This window comes from Bos taurus, chromosome 3 (assembly GCF_002263795.3).
Source record: "Bos taurus isolate L1 Dominette 01449 registration number 42190680 breed Hereford chromosome 3, ARS-UCD2.0, whole genome shotgun sequence".
NCBI classification, from domain to species: Eukaryota; Metazoa; Chordata; class Mammalia; order Artiodactyla; family Bovidae; genus Bos; species Bos taurus.
The window spans coordinates 48,564,086-48,576,456 of record NC_037330.1 but is presented as its reverse complement, the minus strand read 5'-3'; the positions used below and the strand labels follow the sequence as shown (position 1 = coordinate 48,576,456).

General features: G+C 45.7%; 1 protein-coding gene across 1 annotated transcript in view; it reads right to left on the bottom strand.

Annotated features, from left to right (window-relative positions):
- CNN3 (calponin 3) overlaps nt 1-7,492 on the bottom strand; it is a 30,163-nt gene extending 22,671 nt beyond the window's left edge. The window contains exon 1 of the mRNA NM_001038179.1: nt 7,204-7,492. Coding sequence (NP_001033268.1) covers nt 7,204-7,260 — 57 coding nt within the window. The 5' untranslated portion in view covers nt 7,261-7,492. The remainder of the gene's footprint in view (nt 1-7,203) is intronic.
- Between the last annotated feature and the right edge of the window lie 4,879 nt (nt 7,493-12,371).

Below are 12,371 nucleotides of genomic sequence, written 5' to 3'. Positions count from 1 at the left end.
AGCAAAATGGAATAATTGCTAACATGTACATAATGTGTACTTTGGGTTCTAGGTATTATTTGAAACATATTACATAGATTATCTTGCTTATTTTACCCCAAACACTACAGATAGGTACTAGCATACCCACACTTTACAGATGAGACACTGAGAGGTTATTTGCCCAAAGTCGCAGGGTAAGAGGCAGAACCAAGATTAGGAGCCAGTCAGAGCCTCCAGGGCCACCAGGTTCTACTTTCTCATGGAGAAGAACTTAGAGGACAACTTGACAACTTCAAGTTCACAAAGATTCCCATGGTCATGTTTTCATAAAATGTGCAAAATACTTTTTTTTTGTACTGATGAACTCTAAATTGTATAAGCTTCAGGCCCCACAAACAGCGTGAATCAACTGCAGGCTCAAAAAACCCTTAACAAAAACCTGAGCACAGGTACATATGAGTAACAGTTAAGAGCCCACATGGCTAGAGCTCAGAGTTCAGGAAAGCCAAGGCACATAGTATACACCATAGAAGGATGCCTAGAAGAAAATCAAACCTGTGAAAAAATTTTAACAAGTTCCTTCCCATGACCTAGTCATATTGAGATGAAAAATAAGCATTTCCCCTCTCTCTTGGATATAATGGTCATGACTGGCTGAAAAACCAAAACCACCCAACTGTCCTTTTTTTTTTTAATGTAATATATAATATTAACTGGGGTCCCTGATACATTGTTCAGTGAAAAGAAAACAATTACTGATCTCATAATCCCACCTGGAAAGGGAAAACACCTACAGAAATAGAGGATCTGACTCTTGATGATGGTTGCAGCAAGGTCTTCACTGTCAAGCTCACTTTGGGAATTTTAAAGGACAGAGGTAGACAAATAGCACTATTTCCACAAAGAAAAGAATGTAAATAGCTATAGATCATAGGATAGTGAGTTTGATAATGATCCTCATTAATATTCCAGAGTAAACAAGTCTGAGTACTTTAAATGGGTAACAGGTACCTCTTCTCAGTTCAGCAAACTGTGTTTTCTTTGGGTTTCCCTCATAGCTCAATCAGTAAAGAATCTGCCTGCAATGCAGGAGACCTGGGTTTGATCCTTGGGTTGGGAAGATCCCCTGGAGAAGGAAATGGCAACCCACTCCAGTATTCTTGTCTGAAGAATCCCATGGACAGAGGCACCTAGCAGGCTACAGTCCATTGGGTTGCAAGAGTCAGACACGACTTAGCAACTAAACCACCAACCACCATTTTAAATGGGTAGTAGGTACCTCTTCTCAATTCAGCAAACGGTTTTTCCTTTAATTGTTTTGGTCAAGACAGGAAAACAAACCCCCAAAGCAGGCAAATTGCAATGGTACACCCCTACCAGGACTGGCACATATCCAGTGGGCTTAAGGGCCACTTCACAGGAGGCCTTTTGGGAGATGACCGACAGAGTCTTGCAGAGGGGATCTCTACTGTTCCTCCCTAACCTTGGAGCCTAAGAAAGAACTTCAACAAGAAGGAATTATCTCAGTGATAAATTTTCAGTGTAGTATTAACAATGAAAACAAACTGAAGAAAAATGAACTATAAAAATCTCCACGTCCTTCAAAAACTTCACACTTGTACCACAGAATTTCTTTACATAGATTTCTCAAACACTGCTACTTTCCAGTTTCTAGAGACAGTAAAATCTATTCCTGACGAATAAATTCATTAAATCAATAAATACTTATTGGGCATCCATTTATGTGCCAAGTTGTATTCTAAAAGATAGATTTTTGAGATATCTCACCAATGAATAAGACAGAGATCCTACTGCTGGTATAAAGAGATAATAAACAAAAAGTTCTAAATTAAAAAGCTATTACTGAACTGTAAAGTCAAAAAAAAGCTAAAGCTAAACCTATCCATACATTTTTATCAGGATTCTCTAGCAGCAAAACGAGGCAGACTACGTTACAGCACAATTTACAGCAGGAGTCCACTATCACCCTGGGGTTACTCTGATCGGTGGAGCAACCTGCTTGTCCAAATGGCACTGGGCTGGCAGGCCAGCAGGGTCTCAATGGGACATTTGGTAATAATATTTAACTGGACATGGAACAGCAGACTGGTTCCAAATAGGAAAAGGAGTACGTCAAGGCTGTATATTGTCACCCTGCTTATTTAACTTCTATGCAGAGTACATCATGAGAAATGCTGGGCTGGAAGAAGCACAAGCTGGAATCAAGATTGCCGGGAGAAATATCAATAACCTCAGATATGCAGATGACACCACCCTTATGGCAGAAAGTGAAGAGGAACTAAAGAGCCTCTTGATGAAAGTGAAAGAGGAGCGTGAAAAAGTTGGCTTAAAGCTCAACATTCAGAAAACTAAGATCATGGCATCTAGTCCCATCACTTCATGGGAAATAGATGGGGAAACAGTGGAAACAGTGTCAGACTTTATTTTTGGGGGCTCCAAAATCACTGCAGATGGTGATTGCAGCCATGAAATTAAAAGACGCTTACTCCTGGGAAGGAAAGTTATGACCAACCTAGACAGCATATTCAAAAGCAGAGACATTACTTTGCCAACAAAGGTCCATCTAGTCAAGGCCATGGTTTTTCCAGTGGTCATGTATGAATGTGAGAGTTGGACTGTGAAGAAAGCTGAGCGCTGAAGAATTGATGCTTTTGAACTGTGGTGTTGGAGAAGACTCTTGAGAGTCCCTTGGACTGCAAGGAGATCCAACCGGTCCATCCTAAAGGAGATCAGTCCCGGGTGTTCATTGGAAGGACTGATGCTGAAGCTGCAACGCCAATACTTTGGCCACCTGATGCGAAAAGCTGACTCATTGGAAAAGACCCTGATGCTGGGAGGGATTGGGGGCAAGAGGAGAAGGGGACGACAGAGGATAGATGGCTGGATGCCATCACCGACTTGATGGACATGAGTTTGGGTGGACTCCGGGAGTTGGTGATGGACAGGGAGGCCTGGTGTGCTGCGATTGGGTTGCAAAGAGTCGGACACGACTGAGCGACTGAACTGAACTGATATTTAATTATTACTCTATGATTGGTTAATTTACTTTTTAAAGACTTACAATTTTAGTAGTAAATCATCCAAAGTGGTTTTTGTCTGTTGAGGGATACCATCTTGAAACCAAAAAGACTGTGTGAGAAGCTACTTTGCTCAAATCAGACATTCCTTGGGAGCAGAAACTGTGAGAATGTACATTCCAATTCCATTCTTCTTAATATCTCAATTAGACCCCTCCCCAAAAACATACCCAGGTAAGATCACTGCATCTCCACTCACTCCTGCCCCACAGCTAACTCCTCCCCCACAGCTAACTCCTCCCCTTCCCTGAGAACTGTAAGTGCCCCCTGCAGCACTTGCTCTAAGACTGGTGAGGGCATACTTCACTAAATCCTCAGCTTTACAAGAAAGTACCCTGGATTCCCAGGTGGCGTGGTGGTAAAGAATCCGCCTGCCGGTGAAGGGGCTGCTGGAGACCAAGCAAGGTTCAATCCCTGGGTCGGGAAGATCCCCTGGAGGAGGAAATGGCAACGCACTCCAGTATTCTTGCCTGGGAAATCCCATGGACAGAGAAGCCTGGCAGGCTACAGTCTATGGGGGTCAGAGTTGGACACGACTGAGCATGCATGCATGCACCCTGACTCCAACATCAGAACCAAGTGTCGGAAATGCTGTGCTTCCCTTTGGGGCCTGTCATGTTTCCATGGTTCATAAGGCACAGGGGTATTTACCTCTGGTCCCTTAGATGCAGCCAAGGGCCTGGCTCAACTTGTATGATCCATGTAAGACCTTTCTACTTTATGTTTCCGTCTCTCACTGAACTATCTACAGCAGCTTCTATGTTTTCCTGGACCTTCTACTACACATAGTCTTTGTAGATTGCAAGTTATAATCCTTTTCTTGTTATTAGAGAGAGACTGTTATACTGCAGGCTAAAGGATTCTACTTTTTTTAGGCTGTTTTCAAACATCTTTTAGCCAATTAAAAACAAAAAAAAAAAATTGTATATTCTGCCATGTATTATCTTCTCAAACAAGTATCTTAAATTGACTGAAATTTTATTATTTAAAATTAAAATTTAAATTTTCCCTTGAAATTTTATTAATTAAAGCTGCTGCTGCTGCTAAGTCGCTTCAGTCGTGTCCGACTCTGTGCGACCCCAAAGACAGCAGCCCACCAGGCTTCCCCATCCTATCTAAGATCAAAGGCTTCCTCAATTCATTGATGAACTGCTTTCGCAGCTCAAATATAAATAGACTAAAGGCTTTTTAAAATAAAATGGAATATTTAAAGAGGCAGTGACATACAAGTCTAAGACATATAATACCAATGCTAATTTTCTATTATTAAGAATTAATATCCACAACATACTCATTGAGTACTTACTACAAGCCAGACACATCTCAGTAACACAGAGTTTAGAGGTGGTAACTATTACTCCCCCATTTACCGATTAGGAAACTAGGACAGAAATGTCAAATAACTTGCCCAACATCATTCAAGGCAGGTAAGTGGCAGGGGGGGATTAGAACCCACATCTGCCTCACTCCAAGGTCCATACCACACTCCCACTCCCCACATGGTTAAATGAGGTTTTAAGGAAAAAAAAAAAAAAACTGACATTTAAGCAACCTATCATAGAGAAAAAGCAAGTTATGTTATGCAATACATTGAGAAAAAAGCAAGAAGAAATCAAAAGCTATCCAAATGAAGCAGTGTCAAGGTTCAAGTTCCACAGACCCACTCATCAGGTGGTTATGAGCCCTCAGCTGAAATGCATTATCTCATACCAAGAATTAGCAAACAGGGATATTTGATTTCCAAGCCCAATTAAAACAGCATTAAATGAATAATCATGATGCCAGGAAGTGACAGGTGGACAGCAAAAATAGCGGGGAGGGGGATAGACAATAGTGACTGGTAACAGAACAGCCTTAAGTACTGCACTGAACTAAGACATCACTCTTCGAATTTAAATTCTTAGAATATTCCAACTTTCTCCTGTGATCTTGAGCAAATCACACCTCTCTGAGCTTCAGCATCCTGATCTGTAAATGATGTTGGATAATCCCAGGAATCCTCCCCATCTCAGAGGGCTGCTCTGCTATGGAGATCAAAAGACTTCCTATGAAAGGATACAGTCTGAAAGAACCATATAAATGAAAGGGGTTATTAAAGGTTGGTTTGATGCTTAAAGGGATAAACCCACAGTTATACAAACCAAAAGTGAAAACCAACTTTCCAAAGATCCTGAAAGCTGAGGTTTTACTATTTTTAAAAATGTATAATAATTACAGTTATTAATGATCTAGCCTCAGTCTATGCACTTCCTTCAGTCTACTCAATAATAAGTAGGAAAGGGGCAGAAGTTGCTTCATTAATCAGCAAAAAGATGATATTAACAGCCAAGAAAAGTCAGTCACTTGAAGGACTGCCAAGGTCAGTACCTCATTTACAACGGAAAAGGTAGAGACTTAAGGTTTGCCATACAAGTATCTCAAGGGCAAATTAAAATTAACGTGCACAAAGCCAGGCCAGGCTATTACATCCAGTAAATTGGACACGCTGATTCCACTGAAAGGATTCCTAAAGGTCCACTTGCAAACCTTGGAAAGAACAGCACAATAGTCTAGGGGTTTTCAGTTGGTGGGGTTTGTACTCACAAACCACTCACTTTTCTGTTCTTCAGTGTTCAGGAAACCGCTTTCTAATACAGGCAACACACTTGACAAGGTAAAAGATCTAGATTTCAATTTTAGATACACAAACGAAAATCAACTACTTGCTTCAGAGATTGTTTAGAATTTAGTAACAACTGAATTAATAATATGATGTGGAGACTATATCAGGGATTGGGCAGAGCCACAATTCTCCCTTGGGGTGTGACAATGGTGCGCTTCATAGTCCCTGGGTAATTCCCTCCACACTTCCTACACCCCCAACGCTGGGATGTTACAGTTCTGACAATGCCGGTGAATTCTACCAGAGGTAGGACGGTTCGGGGGCAATCCTGACATGCTTCGGCTCCCGGGAGGTTAATGGGAATTAAACCACAGCAGCCCTCCTTTGTGGCGCTTTGGCCAGAACAGCAGAAAGGAGACAATGAGCGTTCTGTGCGCAGTTCCGCGCGGATTGGCTGTTCTCTCCCCCCAGAAACCCCTGATGTCATGGGCTTGGAATGCAGGGAGGGAGGAAGGAAGGAGAGGGTTTGGGGAGGGGGACGCCTCTCATCTCTTTCCCAGACCGAAAGTCCCAAAGATAAACTCAACGCATTCTTATGCTGGGCAAAGTGGCAAAACCGAGGGTTACCAAAGCCCAATCACTCCAAACTACAGTCCACCTCGGCAAATAAACCCTGAACAAAAGCAACGCACGAAGATTTCCTTGATACCGTTAAAGTCTAACGTACTACAAACTTTAGTGTTTTGGTTTTGTTTTCTTTTAAGGAAAAAAAAAAAAAAAGCTCAAGTCTACAGCAGATATTCCCGAAGCGGCGCGCTCAGGCTTTGTTTCCTCTTGCCGCAAAAGCAGCAGCAACTGGCACCGGGATTCGAAAACCAGGAAGGGTTCTGGCCGGCTCCCGTCCTTCCGGTGGTCCTAGGGCCCTTGCCTCAGGCCGCTTAGCGGTCTCCCACCCCGCAAGAGGCGAGGAACAATGGGGACCCAGTTTGCCCACTAACCGCCTAACTTTATTCGCGGCTTTGAATTCCGCCCGGGGGCTAGAGTGGGTGAAGGTCCAGGGTCTGCCAGGGGCCCGGGCCGGGGTGGATGGCGGAGGCTGCTCGCTGGGTCCCCAGCCGTGCCGACGGGCCCCACCTAAGGGCGAATGACCAGGCAGGAGCGCCCCCTTGCCGGAGGGGTGCGTCCTGCAGCCGCGGACCCGCTCCTGGAACCAAGGGACGGCGCTGAGGGATTCCAAGAGCCTGGGAACCCACCGCCCGTCGCTAGCCTCGGCCCGCGGCGCTGGAACAAAGCCAGCTGAGCGCCCGGGAGCCTGCGCTTGCAGCCGGGGACAGGACGGGGACGCGCAGAAACTGTCGCGCACCCCCTTCCCCGCCCCGACATCTACTATCCGCGAAGCCCGCCAGCAAAGGCGCGCGGGGAGAAGCGCGGCCCCAGCCACCCGGGTCTGAGGGTCCCGGGGCGGCGCCCTGCATCCCACCTCTGGCCCCAGGGTCCCGCCCCATCCGAGCCCAGGCGTACCTTGTTCTTGACCTCGGCCGAGAGCCCATAGGAAGGGCCCTTGTTGAAGTGGGTCATGATGATTCGCGCGGCGGGAAGAGGCTGAGTTCGGGTCCGGGGGTTTCTTGCACTCGGTTTCCCCGCTCCTGGCCCCGAAGAGTGGCCGCACTACAAGATGCTCGGAGCTCGCTCTCCTGGGCGGCGCAGGAGTCGCCGGGACGCGGCGGCGGGACGCGGGCGGTGCCTCGGCTACTCGATCGGACGAGGTCCCCCAGACGCTCCCGCTCGGCTCCGGAGTCCCGCACGAACTGCCCCCCACCGCCTCCCCCGGACTTCCAGGGATTGGCCGACTAGCCCGACCAATGGAGGGCCGCCGCCTCCCGCGTCTCTGGAGAGGGGGCGGCGCGGCCAATTGAAGGGCGGCGGGCGCAGCGCTCCCTCCCGGCGCGGATCTCTGGCCCCGGTCCCCGCCCTCACGCCTTGCAGGGTCGAAGCGGCCCCTCCTCCAGGCCCGGCGGAGCCGGCAGCGCCGGCGGAGGCCTGCTCCGCAATGGGAGTCGCCCTGGCTCCCGGGGGCTTCGCAGAGGCTCGGAGTTCGCGTCAACTTCCAGGCATCCGCTTGCGGCCAGCAAAGGGGAGGGAAGCCCACCAGGGTTGACCCGTGGCTGATCCACCGCCTCCTTCTGCCTCCTCCCTGGCTGCAGACCCCACGCGCGCAGGTGGCGGGCAGGACCCCTCCATTCGATGCGGGGGGCAGCCTTGGAGCCCCTGTGCCCGAGAAAGGGGGGCCCCCTCCTCCGACACCTGCTTCTTCCTCCCTTACCCTGCAGCTTCCCACACCTGTTGGTCTGACCTCTCCACTGCTGCCGTCCTGGGAACAGTCAAGGCTTCGGGCCAAATTCGAGCTCACTCTGGGTGTGCTGTACGGAAAAAAGTGGGGAATGTGCCATGGCAGAGCCTGGGCATTTTAAATAATTTTCTGGATTCGCACCAACTCCTTTTTACAAGCATCTTTTATACGGGGTTCAGCTAATCCAAAAACCCAGGTGACTGTTGTCTCTCTCTCTCTCTCTCTCTCTCTCTCTCTCTCTCTCTCTCTCTCTCTCTCTCTCTCTCTCTCTCTCTCATCCGTAGGCTTCTTTGAGCCAGATCTTTTGTGTAGAGCTAAGTAAACTTGTATCCTTTAGGCCAGAAGAGCCTCCATCCTTTCATGGTCCCGCTTCCAACGCATCACTTTCTTTCCCTCAGATCTCAAATAACTTCATAGAGAGGAGGAAGGGAACAGAACTCTCCTCATTCATCAGTGCCTGGCACCGTTCTAGACACCTCCCAAACACGTTCTCATTTTCTCCTCTCAAACAACCCCGTAGGTAGACATTACATCCATTTTAGGGGTGAGAAAGCCAAAACTCAGAGACCGAAGTGTACTGACCCAGGTCTGCCAGCCTCTTAAGCTTTGCCTCTTGCCGGAACTTTCTCGTGCACGCTTAGGATATGTTTCTATCCCTGAGAGTCTAGTGTAAGAGTTCTGTTTAGCAAACACCAGTTACCGTGCCAGAACAGATCATGGAACCAGGTGTGGCAAACTGCTTGAGAGGAGGAGTCAAACTTTTTCCCGTAGTTGAGCCCGCTTGGAACAGAAATGAACAGGGCAACTTTGAAAGAAAATGCACACAAAGTGCTATTAGCTTTTCAAGGGCTTCTGACTGATTTGGTGGAGGGAGGGTAGAAGGTGCAGGAGACTAGTAGGGAGGAAGGGAGGAAAGTGAGTGATTTATATGTGATTTGCTAATTTAGTCAGGAGGTAGGAATGATAATTAGGTCAGTCGTCCCACACAGAAATGACACAGTTGACCCAGGATTGGTGAGGCAAGCAGTTTAGGCTGCTTTTCCAGTAGTGTGATAGCGGCTGAGTGTCATGAACAAGACTTCACCTACTTTTCTTTCAGACTAAAGAGTGAGAGGTGGTGGCCAAATTTGAGGTACAAGTCACAGTTCTATCACATGCTGTTCCTGCTGTGATGTAAGCTTGTCTGACTACAGTAAGATGGAGAACATAGAGTCAAAATCACTTTCATCTACTTCAAGGTCATTCCTTGTATCATAGAATATACAAGAATCATATTCAATTTCATCATGGAAACAAAGACAAAAATGTGACTTTTTTGTAATGGGGGTTATTGTTTAATGGGTACAAAGGTTAGCTTGGAATGAACAGAATTCTGGAAATGGATAGTGGCAATAGTCATAAAACAATGAAAATGTACTTAATGCCACTATATACTTTAAAATGGGTCTTTTTAAATCCCTCCCTTTCTCTTCCTTGCTACCCAACCTGATCAAACAACCATGGATACATTTTCTGTCTCTGCATGTCAGTTTGTGTTTCCTAGAATTTTATATAAATGAGACCATACAATGTTTCCATTTCAAATGGCTTCTTTCACTCAGCAAAATCATTTTGAGATTTGTTAACATTGTAGCATATATCAGTAGTTCATCCTAGTTTTATTACTGAGTAGCAGGCAATGGCACCCCACTCCAGTACTCTTGCCTGGAAAATCCCATGGATGGAGGAGCCTGGTAGGCTGCAGTCCATGGGGTGGCTACGACTGAGCAACTTCACTTTCACTTTTCACTTTCATGCATTGGAGAAGGAAATGGCAACCCACTCCAGTGTTCTTGCCTAGAGAATCCCAGGGACAGGGGAGCCTGGTGGGCTGCCGTCTGTGGGGTCACATAGAGTCAGACACGACTGAAGTGACTTAGCAGCAGCAGCAGCAGCATTCCATTGTAAGGTTATACCACACCATGCTGTGCTGTGCTAGGTCACTCAGTCGTGTCCGACTCCTGTGACCGCATGGACTGCAGCCCACCAGGCTCCTCTGTCCATGGGGATTCTCCAGGCAAGAATACTGGAGTGAGTTGCCATGCCTTCCTCCAGGGGATCTTCCCAACCCTGAGATCGAACCCAGGTCTCCCCCATTGTGTGTGTATATCTATCTCTCTCTCTCTCTCCATCCTCTTGTTGATGGACATTTATGTTGTTTCCAGTTTTTAGCTATTGCAAATAAAGCTATATGAAAAGTCATGTACAAGTCTTTTTATGGACATATGCTATCATTTTTCTTGGATAAATACCTATGAGTGGAATGACTGGATCATAAGAAAGGTATAGGTTTCACTTTTCAAGAAATTGCCAATCTTTTCCAAAATAATTGTACCACTTTATATTCCCACCAGCAGTGTACAAGAGTTCCAGCTTCTCTGCATCCTCACCAACACTTGTTATAGTCAATATTTTTAAGTTTAGCAATTCTAGTAGATGTAAGGTGATATCTCATTGTGGTTTAAACTTTAATTTTCCCAAATAAGTAATGATACTAGGCATCTTTTCATGTGCTTATTTTTGTCATGAGTATATCTTTTTCATGAAGAATTTTTTCAATCTTTCCCCCATTTTATGTGTTTTCCTATTATAGTAGACATCTTTAACTTATCATTACCAGAGTAGATTTAGAAAATCCTGACCAAAGTCTAACAATAGAATGTGTCAGCAAATGCTAGAAAGTAAAATTTCACGTTACAAAATAACTACCAGGTGTGGCCCAACAATCTTAATTATTTTAACTGGAGCTGCCTTAATATGCAGAATTGAAATAAATGTTCTTAAAGAGGTCAATACTACCTTTCCAAATTCCCATTAATTAAAAGAAGTTGGTGGGGAGCTGTAAGAAAGTGTTCTTTCACAGATACAAATCTGTGGGTCACATTTGTCACATAACTTCCCACTTGGACAATAGCAAAAAAATGTTTGGGAGAATACACCCTGTAAATACACAATGCTGGAGAATTACAAAGAAGCAAGAAGACATCAGTTAATCCTATTAGAAGATTCAGAGGAGACTAAGCAACTTTTAAGCACCTACTATGTGCTAAGCAATATTAGAGGTGCATCATGGGCAGCAAGATCATATAATTTATTACCCAAATAGGAATACTTCTGAGAGTGAAAAGGGGTACTGCTAATATTGTTTGTCTCAGGCAGTCCTGGTATGTCTCCTTAATAATGTTCTTTTTTATGATCCAAAATATCCGTTAGGCTTCCCTGGTGGCTCAGTGGTAAAGAATCTACCTGTCAATGCAGGAGACACAGGTTTGATCCCTGGTCCAGGAAGATCCCACATGCCTTGGAGCAATGAAGCCTATGCAGCACAACTACTGAGCCTGAGCTCTAGAGCCCAGGAGCCACAATTACTGAAACTTGTGCAGCCTTGAGCCCTTGCTCCACAACAAGAGAAGCCACCTCGATGAGAAGCCCGTGCACTGTAACTGGAGAGTAGCCCCTGCTTGCCACAACTAGAGGAAAGCCCATGCAGCAACAAAGACCCAGCACAGTCAATAATAACCATGTGTGTGTGTGAAAGTCGCTTAGTCCTGTGCAACTCTTTGTGACCCCACAGACTATACAGTCCATGGAATTCTCCAGGATAGAATACTGGAGTGGGTAGCCTTTCCCTTCTCCAGGGGATCTTCCCAACCGAGGGATCAAATCCAGGTGGATTCTTTAATCAGCTGAGCCAGAAAGGAAGCCCAATAATAACACTGATAAATAATAAGTATGCCTGTTTTAGTCAGTTCAGTTCAATTCAGTTGCTCAGTCGTGTCTGACTCTTTGTGACCTCATTGACGGCAGCACGCCAGGCCTCCCTGTTCATCACCAACTCCCAGAGTTTACTCAAACTCACGTCCATCGAGTCAGTGATGCCATCCAACCATCTCATCCTCTGTCGGCCCCTCCTCCTCCTGCCTTTCCCAGCATCAGGGTCTTTTCAAATGAGTCAGCTCTTCACATCAGGTGGCCAAAGTATTGGAGTTTCAGCTTCAGCACCAGTCCTTCCAATGAATATTCAGGACTAATTTCCTTTAGGATGGACTGGTTGGATCTCCTTGCAGTCCAAGGGACTCTTAAGAGTCTTCTCCAACACCACAGTTCAAAAGCATCAATTCTTTGGTGCTCAGCTTTCTTTACAGTCCAACTCTCACATCCACACATGACCACTGGAAAAACCAAAGCTTTGACTAGATGGACCTTTGTTAGCAAAGTAATGTCTCTGCTTTTTAATATGCTGTCTAGGTTGATCCTAGCTTTTCTTCCAAGGAGTAAGCATCTTTTTATTTCATGGCTG